This window comes from Dipodomys ordii, unplaced genomic scaffold (assembly GCF_000151885.1).
Source record: "Dipodomys ordii isolate 6190 unplaced genomic scaffold, Dord_2.0 Scaffold4, whole genome shotgun sequence".
Classification (NCBI taxonomy): Eukaryota; Metazoa; Chordata; class Mammalia; order Rodentia; family Heteromyidae; genus Dipodomys; species Dipodomys ordii.
In genome coordinates this window covers 26,075,803-26,089,686 of record NW_012267220.1, presented here as the reverse complement: position 1 = coordinate 26,089,686, position 13,884 = coordinate 26,075,803, and the positions used below count along the sequence as shown (strand labels likewise).

General features: G+C 36.1%; 1 protein-coding gene across 1 annotated transcript in view; it reads right to left on the bottom strand.

Annotated features, from left to right (window-relative positions):
- The window catches only part of Wrn (Werner syndrome, RecQ helicase-like), a 129,415-nt gene that overhangs the window by 75,882 nt on the left and 39,649 nt on the right, over positions 1 to 13,884 (bottom strand). Inside the window, exons 8-9 of the mRNA XM_013025950.1 lie at positions 9,960 to 10,074; positions 2,621 to 3,038 (exon numbers count right to left, since the gene is read on the bottom strand). Coding sequence (XP_012881404.1) covers positions 2,621 to 3,038; positions 9,960 to 10,074 — 533 coding nt within the window. The remainder of the gene's footprint in view (positions 1 to 2,620; positions 3,039 to 9,959; positions 10,075 to 13,884) is intronic.

Here is a 13,884-nt window from a genome sequence, read left to right as displayed (position 1 = left end):
TGCTTAGTCTACTGCAGAAATTTGGCTATGAGGATTCTACAATATGATAGGTTATTTGCCTAGTCTACTGCTGAAATTTGGTTATGAGGACTCTACAATATCTTGGTAATCACTAAAAAGCAAGTGCCCCACAGAATAGGAAGTCACACAATCGATGCTTACAGAAAACAGAGCCCCTAATATGCTTACTATTGAAATAAGAAATGAGAAAAGGCCTTAATTAACATGCAAGATCTAAAACTAAAACAGATTTTTAAAAGATTTTAACTATAAAAGTCCTCATTTTCAAAAAGTTTTAAATTGAAAGAAAATTATACTAATAAGTATCAGACAGTAACAATGGCAAAAACTGGTATATGAAATTATGATCATAATGCTGTATTGTATGAATCATGATCACAATGCTGTATAAAAACATAATCTTAAATATATCTAATAAGAATTTTTATTGTTTTGTTTTGTTTTTGTTTTTGTTTTTTCCGGTCATAGGGCCTGAACTCTGTGCCTGAATACTGTCCCTCAGGTCTTCAGCTCAAGGTTAGCACTCTACCACTTGAGCCACAGCGCCACTGCCAGCTTTTTCTGCTTATGTGGTGCTGAGGAATTGAACCCAGGGCCTCGTGCATGCAAGGCAAGCACTCTACCACTGAGCCACCTTCCCAGCCCTAATAAGAATTTTTTAGAAATTGAATAACAGCAGCAAAAGACAGTTTTTTTTAAAATTATCTTTAGTTGCATAAAGGTTACAAAAATATTGTTTCTTAAAAAGGGCACCTAAGTCACACATGGTGGATTGAGAATGCTTTTTATGGAGGTACTGGGGTTTGAACTCAGCCTTAGCAGGCTCCGTACCACTTGAATGACATCTGCAACCCTTTTTAGGTTTTTTAGTTGTCTGGGGTTTTTAGCTTCTTCAAATCAGGTCTCATGTTTTTTTCTCAGGCTAGGCTACACTGTGATCTTCCCATTTACACATCCCATACAGTCGGGATGACCAGGCATACACCATCACACTGATTTCTAGTGGTTAAAATGAGGTTTCTTAACTATTTTGCCTGAGTTGGCCTCAAACCCAATCTGCCTCCTGAATGGTTGGAATTATAGATGTGAGATTATTTTAGTACAATTAAGTGTACACAATGAGCTTACAATGAACTTACAAATTCAATAAAATTATTACTTAAACAGTGTAAATAGAGAATTTCTCCAATACAGAAGGCTTTCTCTCCCAAAAATCTGAGAAGTAAATACTCTTAATGAATGACATCAAAATATAAAAGCTTAATTGTAAAAAGAAATAAAAACCACAAAATTCCAAGAAATATGGGCATAATTTTTTTGTTGGTTTTTTTCCTCAATTGCTAGGGATTGAATTCAGGGCACAAACACTGTCCCTGATCTTTTTTGCTCAAAGTTAGCAACCCAACACATTTTAGTCAGGCTCCTGACTAGCTAGGATAACAAATGTGAGCCACTGGCACAGGGCAAAAATAGTCATTTTAAGTAATTAGTATGCTAATAAAAAAGAAATGAAAAACTAAGAAAAAAGAGGTCTTTGTAGATGACAGTAAAGACAACTGTTACTTAAAAAAAAAAATTTTGTACAAGCCCTGAGTTCAAGCCCTAGGACCAGCATTGAAAAGAACTGTTTTTAGTCAGACAAATAGGTTCAACCTTATAATCCTAGATAACTTGGAGGACCAGATCAAAGCCAGCTTTGATCTTCACAGCCAGACACCACTGGCTCACACATGTAATCCTAGTTAGCTGGGAGGCTGAAAATGGAAGAATTGAGGTGAGTGATGAGCTTGAGCAGAAAAATTCACACAGGACCCACAGTGGCTTGTGCCTATCATCCTAAACTACACTGAAACAGTAAGTTTAAGGAGACTGTGATACCAGGCCAGCATGGGCATTAAAGTCCAAGAGACTTCATCTCCACAAAGGAAAACTGAAGGTAGTGTGGCTCAAACCTGTGAATCCAGAGTCAACTGAAACATGAAAATGGGGATAGGAACTCAGGTACATACCCAGAAGAAAAGTAAGACCCTACCCTAAAAACAACCAGTGAATGAATATAGGGCTAGAGTGCATAGTTCAGCAGTATTGGAACCAGCCTGGCTGAGTTCAAAGCAGGTATTCATTAAAAACATTTCATACTAACAACGAAGACATTCTTTTTGAGGAAATTAAAAATTGCACCAAAAAATCAGGTTTAGAAGAGCAAACATACATAAAGAATCCATAAAAAAGCACTATTATGTAGAAGACATAGAAATAATAAAATAACAAATTATAAAAGTACAATAGTGTCTACTGGCACTATAAAATACTTCCACTAGACAATGCATTTATTGTATTATGTCTGAAGCAGTAAAGCCTGGCTCACAAGCTAGTCAGCCTTCTATCTTTACAGGTAAAATTTGTAGATTAAAAAACAGAAAGTACATCTGTTCATATCTGTCCCTGGGTACTTTGACAATATGATGCAGAAACAGAAGTTGCAATGGACACTGATTATATCTCGTAAAGCCTAAACTATTTACAATGTGCCCTTTTACAAAACAAAGTCAGCCAACTCCCACTAAAGGAAAAAAAGTGTTTGCACTTTATTCAGTACCTCAGTGCACTGGTGGGAAAAATCACTGAGGGTTTGTTTCTCATTCAGCTGTTCCAATATTTGAAGTTCATACTCTGTAATATCTAATGACATTTGGCATGTTCTTTCCATGTTTTCTTTCAACTTATTATTTTCAAATTCATCTTCCAACCCTTCTTCTTGTTTCACTTTTACAAGTACATCATGTCCACCATGTTTAACTAGATTATCCAGTGATGTATCCCATGTCTCATCCTTATCTTCAGTAAGACTTTTTTCTGTAGTTTCTTTCTGCTGTTCTCTACCAACAGTTGAATCCTCCAACGATACATTAAAATGATTACTGGGCCTCACTTCGGTGGTGATTTTTGTAGGACCAAACAGAATCTTCCTCAGTGAAAACAGACTTTCTGAAATATTCTTCAATAAAATAGAAACCCTTAAAAAATTAAGAAAGATTATTCAACTTCAATTGAATTAACTCAGGACAAGTTTTAAAGCTTTCTCCTATATAAAATTTTACAAACTGAATTCTACTTAAAGAATCACAGATTCTTCATTCCCTAATGCCTATCTATGATTGAACCTGATAGGCTAGGCTACTAAAACAGCTATGTACTTCTACATTCAACAGCTGATTAATTTGCTCACTAAGAGTTGGCAGTATTTGGTTCCAAAATTATTTATTCCAGCTATACCTTTTTAATGGTAATTAATCTAATTCAATAGGAATTAAGTCAATGATTCAAAAAGGAAAGAACTCAGTAAATTCTCAGTTGAACGTAAGAAGAAAGCCTAACAAATTTCTTTTTAAAATGTTTAGTTAGGGGCTGGGAAGGTGGCTCAGTGGTAGAGCGCTTGCCTTGCATGCCTGAGGCCCTGGGTTTGATTCCTCAGCACCACATAAGCAAAAAAAAAAAAAAAAAAGCCAGAAGTAGCACTGTGGCTCAAGTGGTAGAGCGTTAGCCTTGAGCTGAAGAGCTGAGGGATAGTGCCCAGGCCCAGAGTTCAGGCCCCACGACCAGATCCAAAAAAAAAAAAAAAAGAAAGCCAAATGAAATGTGAGGCCCTGAGTTCAAGCCAATTAAAAAAAGTCTAAAGATAAAAAGTGAAAAAAAAATTAAAATAAAGTTTTGTTAACAGGACGGGAAGGTGGCTCAGTGGTAGAGTGTTTGCCTTGCATGCATGAGGCCCTGGGTTCAATTCCTCAGCACCACATAAGCAGAAAAAGCCAGAAGTGGTGCTGTGGCTCAAGTTGTACAGTACTAACCTTGAGCTGAAGAGCTGAGGGACAGTGCGCCCAGGCCCAGAGTTCAGGCCTGATGACCAATAAATAAATAAATAAATAAAGTTGTTAGCTACATTCAAAATAAATATGAAGCCAGGCACTGGTGGCTCACACCTGTAATCCTAGCTACTCAGGACGTTGAGATCTGAGGATCACAGTTCAAAGCCAGCCAGGGTAGGAAAGCCTGTGAGATTCTTATCTCCAATAAACCATCAGAAAACCCGAAGTGGTGCTGTGGCTCTAGTGGTAGAATGCTAGCCTTGAGCTGAAGAGTTGAGGGACAGTGCCCAGGCCCAGAGTTTAGGCCCCACAACCCACAAATAAATAAATAAATAAACAAATAAATGTGAAAGTCTAGAAGAAAAGTAAAGATTTCAAGGAATCTAAACTGACATTTCTTGAACATTTTAAATTTCCATTCCATCTCAAAGAAAATGCAATTTGAAATTGTAGGTGACACATTTTGATTATTTTATCTCATGGTTTGATTCAAGTTTTGTTGGTTTTTTTTTTTTCGTTATGGGGCTTGAACTCTGGGCCTGGGCACTGTCTCTTAGCTCTTCAGCTCAAGGCTAGCTCTCTACCACTTGAGCCACAGCGCCACTTCCAGCTTTTTCTGTTTACTTGGTGCTGAGGAATCAAACCCAGGGCCTCATGCATGAGGCAAGCACTCTACCACTGGGCCATCTTCCAGCCCTGATCCAACTTTTCAACTCACTGATCAATTGAAAATTTAACACATAAGAGTCCTAATGCTACACCACCCCAGTTATTAGGAAATGCAAAGACCTGGAAAAAATCATATTAAGTGATATAGGTCCCATGGTTGCAATAATTATAGTGTACATTTAGGATAATTTTATCGGATAAGCAGAAAAGCTCAAAAGCTATGTACATGACCATATAAGATAATGCTAAGCAAAATGAACCCCAAGATACAGACACAAGAGGTCTTTCTCTATTGTTATTCTTTTTAATGTACAATGTGATTTTTTTGTTCTTTTGCATGTTCTTCTGCCAATGGCATATCCCCCTTTGATTTTGGTACCCTGCATCTTGTATATACATTTCTCTAATTTGGAGAGGGAAAGAGGAATAACAAAAAGCTGAAACAAGGACACAGGATGACCCACTGCAACAATGATACCCATAAGACTCTATACTGGAAATAACTTTACAAATTTGGGAGGGAGGGGGTAAGGTAGGCGGGGAGGGAAGAGATAATGGAAGAACAACAAAGGAGAAGTAACAATGCTCGACAAGAAATGTACACATTACCTTACTCCGTAACCGTAACCCCGCTGTACAGCATCTTTACAATAAAATAAAATTTTTAAAGAAGAATACTAATGCTATTTTTAATACTATTTTGCATCTTCAAGATCTCAAAATCTAAACTCACATTTTTTGAAACAAAAAAGAAAGCTTCCTATTTATTAGGTAAATATGAGTAAAAAACACGGATAAGATTTATAAACAGATATGAACTAAATTTAACACAACGGTAGTTGCTAATGTATATAACAATTTTCACTAAGAAACTTTAAATGGATATATTAACACCAAAACTTATTAATTGAAATGGAAAACCATTATTTGGATAAAATGAGGCACATCAACTGTTTATTACTTGCTATTTCACTAAATCAGTTTTTAGGTACTTCCTAAAAGCAGAAATACACAATAATACAGGAATTACACAATAACAAAAGTATCTGGAGCAGAGAAGTATGTTTTACTATATAATTACTGTTTTTCCTTAGGTTTTCTAATTTTTCAGTGTTTAAAATCAATACTTTATAAAAGTTTTGTATTAACAATTCAACATAACTTGTTCTTTCAAATAATAAAGTAACAAAGTGCTGAGCTTCTTCAGCACTAACATTTGCACCAAATAGCACCCAAAGTTAAGCTCAAGCTTAAGTTAGCAAAGTCTGTATTAACCATTAGCACAAAATCAAGAAGAAAATTAAATTCCCCAACTAAAACCAGATCTTTTTTACCTTTGATATAAATGTTTCATTATGTTGTCCAAAATAGCTTCAGATTTGTAATCCTTCTAATCTCATCTTTCCACATCTAGTGTGCTAGTACTATAAATCTTACAAAAAATACTTCATATGTAAGAACTGTATGTAAATAATGTGATACTTTTTAATTGCTAAATAACCAGAGAATGCTTTAACAGATAAACATCAGAGTAGCATATGTTTATTTTAAGATCACTGTTTAACAAATGCTAAAGGCTATCCTGTCTTCTAAGACATTATGTACTTTTCCTTTCTTATTAGGGTAGCTATAATACATATATGTTGCATCAACAGTTGACAGAATGCCAAGTACATGAAAACAATAAAATAAAAAATCAGATCAATGATGAATACTAAGTAATAGCAATACTTTGTGTTCACTGAGGAATAAAATATTTCCTTCTAAAAAAGAAAACAAAAAAGTCCTTTGTTCTAGCTTTTATAGTTTTATCCATTCCATAGACAGGATATTATATCTTCCAGCTGTAATCAGGTACATAATCATGTCATTTTTATTCATACCACAAGCTTATCAAACTATAAGGAAAAGTTACTTTGAATGTCTCTTTATGCAAAATGGAAATATGGAAAGTGAGCATAAAAAATAATGCATGCTTACTTTAGGTAACTGGATACTTGTGGTCATTTTTGTTCCCTCCTACTTCTTTTTTTTTAATCTGTAAGTAGTCATTTTTTATTATACATTTTTACTGCAAAAATACTGTACAGGGGTTACAGTTACATGAGTAAGGTAATGAGTACAATTCCTATTGAGCACTGATGTTTTGTCCTTTATTTTTCCCCTAACATCCCTTCCTTCCCCACCTCCTCAACTAATTCCCCACCCCTTTACACCCCCCCAACCAACCCCCAGCCAAAGTTGTAAACTTCATTTTCAACATAGTGTCTTGTACATCTCATTGTTACAATGGGTCAACCTGTATCCCTATTTAAACATTTTGTTTTTCCCTTCTCCTCCCCAAATTAGAAAAATGTATATACAAGATGCAGGGCACCAAAATCAAATACAGTGAAAATGCGTTATACCATGCGGAACATAGCAAAGAAATAAACAAAATCACATAGTACATTATACATACATTATAAACAATAGCAAGAAAGAAAAAAACATTTATGTCCCTATCTTGGGGTTCATTTCACTTAATATCATCATATATGGTCATACGTACATAGCTTTTGACCTTTTCTGCTTGTCCTAAACTTATAGTAGTTATTGCAAATAAGAAGGTTATTATTTTCTTTGAAAGTCTATAAATGAAATACTACTTTGGATTCACCATTATAATTTAGTCCCGGGATTACACTTGAGACTTCTGAAGGAGAACCACCAAGTAGGTTTGGGTTTTCCCATCATCTGAATTGAGATAAGTCACTTTTGTTTGTAAAGAATATGTTTGCAATGTATTCTGTGGTCATGTATTTCTCCTGATGTTTCACAAAATGTTAATTTGTATATGGGAAAATGTGCATTGCATCTATATCCAAGATCACATTGGTGGTTTGGGATAACACAATGTTGTTCCCTCCTACTTCTGAGTTATAATCTAAATAAATCAGGTTTTACTGTATGTACACCAGTACAAAACACAGAAAGGAAGAGCTAGGCACTGGTAACCTCTAATTCTAGCACCTGAGGAGACTGAGATCTTAGGATTGGTATTTGAAGACAGCCCGGAGACCATTATGTCCAATTAAGCAGCCAAAGCCAAAAGTAGAACTGTGCCTCAAGTGGTAGATAGAGTACCAGTTGTGACAAGGGAAGTAAAGCAAAATCAAGAGGTCCTGAGTGAAAACGCTCAGAACAATGGCACATGTATATTACACGTACATACACATGTACACACACACAAAAGAATGAGAACTTTGGCTTCTTGTCATTATTTCCCATTCCTAAGTTTTAAGAAAACACTTAGTTGATATTATAAACCAAGCTATAAAATAGTTAATTGACACAAAGTAAGTATATTTACAAAATGTGGAAATATATGTGAAATCATGTAAAATCAAGTGAGAAGTGAGTTTACTGTACCTTCCGTAATTTAAAGTCAACATCTTTTAGACATTATTAAATATTAAACTGCTAGGGAGAAAATTTCTAAAAAAGCTCAATTTCTACTCCACATTCTTTTTTCCTTTTCTATGGTACTAAGGATTAACCTCAAGGCCTCAACACTTGCTCCATCACTCAAGCTCTCTATCACATTTTTTCTATACCACAATGAAAAAAATATACCTGAACTCAAGGCTTCAAGCCCTTGTGTAGCTTTTCACTCAAGGCTAGAACTTCACCACTTGAGCCATACAACTATTTCCAGCCTTTTGCTGTATCAGATATATTGACTTCAGATCTCAAGTCTCCTGAATAGCTAGCCACCAGTGCCTGGCCACATAGTTAAGTTTATCCTTCAAAACCTATCACAAATCTTATCCAAAAAAGAAAGATTAATACTGCAGTTTCTCAGAGTCAAAATTCCAATTAACTGCCTCACATTTCTACAAAATTATATAACTACTTGCAGTTCTGCAATAATATTTTAAGAGATTTTAACAAAGGAGTCATTCAGTAATAAATCACAGCAAGGTCTAGTTCCAAAGTAAGTAAACTACATACACAGCACCTTTGGTTGAAGGTCTACATATTTATAGAGAATATTTGATCAAAACATCCCAGTGCTGTAGCTAGAAAAGTCTTAAGTGTGTTATCTAGTGCTTTTGGTTTTTAAAAGTCTTCAGGTATGAGTACCATTTGTTCTATTGTAGTAGATGGGTTATTAACCAGCTAAGAGTCTTACGAGAACAAAAAAAAAAAGTACTAAACATGAAGACTATCTTCATTTGTAAATTGTAACAGATCACAATACAAATGTAAGTAAATGAAATACACCATAAACAAAAAACAACTCTACTTCTTATTTTCTTTATTGTGCATGTGTGCCAATCCTGGGGCTTGATCTCAAAGCCTAGGTGCTATCTCTAAGCTCTTTGTACTCAAAGATAGTACTCTACACCTAAGCCATAGCTCCACTTCTGGCTTGTTTGGTGGTTAAATAAGGGTCTCAGGGACTATCCTGCCTTCAATGGCTTTGAATGAAAATTCTCAGATCTCAGCCTCCTGAGTAGCTAGGATTACAGGCATGAGCCATCAGTGCCCAGCCGAAAATTTTTTCATAAATGTACACTATTTTGCTTTGATAAAAATTACAACATGTGTTTTCAAAATATCACTTGTGTACCCTATGAAATTAAGAAAATTGAGGGGGAGGGATTGGGTTGGAGGGATCAGAGAGAATGATCAAAGGGGTGATATCAATCAAGATGAACTGTATTCATGAACTAATTTGTTGAATACTAATTGCTTTGTACAACTACTTAAAAGACAATAGGATATAATTTAAAATATACATATACAGCTAGGAAGGTGAATCAGTGGTAGAGCACTTATCTTGCATGCAAAGGCCCTCAGTTCGATTCCTCAGCACTATAAAAACAGAAAAAAACAAGAAGTGGCACTGTAGCTCAAGTGGTAGAGCGCTAGCCTTGAGCTGAAGAGCTGAGGGACAGTGCCCAGGCCCAGAGTTCAAGCCCCACAACCCGAAAAAATAAATTAAATAAAATATACATATATATATATATATATATATAATTTAACTGGACGTGGTAACCTGCATTTATAACCATAGAAACCTGTCCAAAAGCACAATACTCCACCTGGAAAATAAATTAAAAGCAACGAACTAGGGCATGGCTCAAAGGGTAAGCCAAGGCCCCAATTCAATCCCCAGCACCATCCCACCAAACCAAAACAACAACAACAAAAAAAGTACAAAATAGAGCAAAAAACAATAAGACTTAGAATTTGGATATGAAATTTTAACTTGAAAGGTATTTCTCAAGCTTATTCACCAGTTGTATGTATGTATTAAAGCAAGTTTATAAGAGTCTACACTGAGGAACGTCAACTCTTCATATACAAGTATGAGAATAATAGAATTATTTAACAAAAAAAAACATAATATTTAACCTCTCTGGATTTTCTAATTTTCTGCAAGTGTCAGGAAAATGATTAGCCATATCCATCACTTCTTCAGAGATTGAAGTCAACTGTTTCTTCATTTCAAGAGGTAGAATTTTCTCCTCTAGAGGGGAGTGGGAAAATCAGTATTAATTTTCAATTTACAAAAGAGATTTTTTTTTCAGCCATCTCACTAAACACTATATTAGCTCAGGTTTTCATTTTCTTTCCTTAAATGAATTGTTTAAGTCTTCTTTATTTAATTCCCCATCACATCAACCACTTTTTCTTCTTAAATTTTACTTAAAAAATCCTAAATGGGTCTACATTCATATATACTAAAACCTAGTTGTAATTGACCAAGGCAATGAAGAAATGAAAATCTAACCCCTTCTACCCCTTACTACCTGATGAGCCAATACAAATAAAAGCTGTTATTTAAACTCTTTTGGTAAATACATCCTTACCAAAGTTACTCTTCATTGCAACCACAAAATGAAAAACAAAATGTAAGTCTTCCTAATAAGACTATATTCTAAATTCTCAATTTTATTTCAACTGACAGGTTATATCAACAGCACAAAATCTGCTTTCCTTCCCCAAACCTTTAAATTTCTTCATCATTTTTCTTGTTCAAAATGACCAGCTCCAATGACGCATGTAACCCAAGACCATAGTGTTTTCTTCTTCCTGTTTCCTAGTTATCTCAAAATTATCTAAACATACTGATGACTTTAGAGCCCAGTTTATTATCTACCTCCATTGCAATTCCAGTTTTTCTCCCTAGTAATTTCAAAATGCTAAAACCAACTGTGCCCTTTGTGTTTCTTGTCCTCTCCCATTTCAAACCATCTTTTCCTCACCTAAGTCACTCATTCCCCATAATCATACTATTAACATTGTAAGTGCCAAAACCATTTCGAAATTTTAACTGTAAGGATTCTATGCCCTAACTTTAAATAACAAAAATCTCAAATGACTCCTTAGAACTATTAATTTTATAGCTCATACTTACCCATAATACAACCTTGTCATACCTTTAGTTTTCTGTTTGAGCCTCTAAAAACTGTGAAGCAAGAGCTTCACTGCTAATTCACTCAGAAGATATTATAAAAAGAACTAACTCATCTCCCTATCTTCCAATCTGCTAAACTATTTCCATCTGCAATTACAGCAAAATTAGAGAGTTGCCCATACATACTGTCTTGATTTCCTCCTAAACCAATTATGCTTATCACCTGTCATCAGGGCACAGCAGGTTCTCAGCGTTATCAGAAAAGAAAAAAAAAAAAGAATTCACAGGTACATAGAGGTGTTTTAACAAATTAAGGTTTATTGAAGCAAAAATCAAAGTACACTCTCAAGACAGTATGAATAAAGACCACCAGATAAAGATGAAAAGCATATCCAGCTCTCAGAATGGGAAAAACAGAAATGTTAATTTTATGTACATAATTATTTCTTCCTAAGAACCAGGAGGGCTTTTCTAGAATTTGGAGGAATGGGAGTAGTTTTACCTACCAATGTCCTCAGGACAAGGCTGGTAATTTGAAGGGAAATACATGCATCAAACTGCAACTTCAATGAAATGGAGATAAGGCATCTAGGTAATCTTTATTCTCTAAGACTGGGAGAAATATCAGCTGGAGACCCTTAACTGCTGTTTAAAAAAAAAAAGTGGGCCAGCCAACAACTGCATGTCAATCAAGATGTCTGGAAAAATGTATCCAGAAATTTTACAGCACTGATCTATGCTCTTTCATTATTACAATCATTATTACTATTATATTATTATTCCCTTTCTACCTGACTGTCCCCTCAAGGAAAATGGACCCTTATAAGCTTATAAGGAAAGAGATGTATGAAGGTCTCTTCTTCTGTAGTTTCTTCATGCTGAAAATGGGCATGAACCCATTTTCCTTGCTAACTAAATGGGTAAAAGGAAGCCAGCTGAAGAATAAAAGTGGTGATAACTTAGTCCAAAAGACTATTACTTGATATCTGTTCCTCTGGAGAAGTGGCTGAAATGCTTGAAGGACTATTAACTGCAAGTGGGGCCCTTTAAACCTGGAAAATATCAGAAAGGTTAAGCACTTGGCTAAACATCAATGCTATGAATAGCAAAGTGGGTCCCAGAGTGGAAAGAGCCATTAAGGCTGTTCAGAACAATCTCAGAGATGGCCACAGAAACCTGTTCCTTTAGATAAGCCACTGACCTAATAGATTAATTCAGACCATAGTGGATTGGTTAACATAGAAGCAGCAGTCTTTCTGGAGAAGGAAGCAAAGTGCCATTCTGAGCTGTTGGAGTATGTGTCTGGGGCCTGTTGAATTGAAGACAATTCCTACTGATCTTCCAAAGACAACAGGATCTCAGAAATGTCCTGGTTGCTTAAGCTTAATTCCTTTTGAGTCCTCCTCATCAGAGCAGGACTTGAGGACAGTGGTCTATCATGAAAAAGCAGTATTGAAAGGTAGTTACCATATCCACAGGAATCAGAAAGCTTAGGAAACATGTCCAGAATTACCCTGGTGGCCTCCCCTCCATTGTGGATGGTTATAGAGGGGGGTGGCTGTAGAAGGCCTTTGGCAACTTTAATCAGACATAGCCAACAATTGCCTTTAAGGGCTTGATCCCAACTCCCTCTGGAACTGTGGGCAACCCTTCTTCCAGTGCCCCTTTAGTTTACAGATGGAGCATGGTGCTTTTGACAGCTGTCATCCTTGAGGACATTCTCTGCTCCAATGTCCTGGTTGCTGACAGTTGTAGCAAGCTCCTTTGCCTGCTGCTTTCTGGGGGACCCTAACTGGATAATCCAAAGGTGTCAGGACATCTCAAAAATCAATCAAAAATTGTGCTTGTCTTTGCAGTTGTTTCTTTTCCCTATTCACTCTGCCTCTTTTCCTCTACCTAATCCCTGTTGTTAAACACATGGAAAGCAATCTCCATCAATTTGTCGAGAGGGACTGGGTAGGCCTCAAGTGCATTTTGGAGCTTTCTACATATATCAGGGGCTGACTGGTAAATGAAATGTATTCCTACGATAATACGGAAAAGTTCAGACTCAGGATCCATTCTACTATACTTTCTAAGAGCTTCTATAAGACTGCTCTTAAAGAGGGCAGGATTTTCATCTGGCCCCTGAATTACTTCTTTTATCTTATTATTGTCAGCCTGGGCCTTGGCATCTCTCCTCATGCCCTCCTTGAGACACTGGATCATTGTTAATACCTGTGTGCTCCCTCTTTGATTGGGCTCATACTTCCAGAGGAGGTCAGAATTGGGTACTACATTTACTCTGAAGGGAAACATGCCAGTTGTTCATCAGCAAATTGTTGGGCAGAAACCCAAATATGGTGTTTTTCACCAGCAGAGCAACAATAAGAAAAAAGTATATCTAAAACCTTCCAGGTACAATCAAAAATGGCAAGAATATCCTGGAAGTCCCGCATGAATCGACCTGGATCCTCAGAAAAGTTACCTGGTCTATCTTTACAATGTGTGTGGTACTTCACTGAAAAGGTACACAAACTTTCACAGTTCTATTCCCTCCAACTTCTACCTCCTAGGGGGCATTCATTAAGGGGTTAGGGGTAAATTGTGCCAAAAGAGATGAGATGTTCTCCTCACGCAAGTGTAGGTGCTTAGGTGAGGATTCGCTTTGCCTTTTGGGGAATGACTGATCTATCTCTGGGATGAACTGGGGAATAGAAAGGGAATGGGATCTTTTCTAGTCAGGTTTAGACATTTTCAACTGTACAAGCACAATAAATATCTAGTATATAACTTAATTCCATAAAGATCTGGACATATGGAATCTCAGACCACTTCCCTTGCCTTCTGTAAAACATATCAAGTTTTGAGATGACATGAAAATTTAGGCTTCCATTTTCAGGCAAAATTTCTTAATCCTATAATTTATATTGAGGCCAA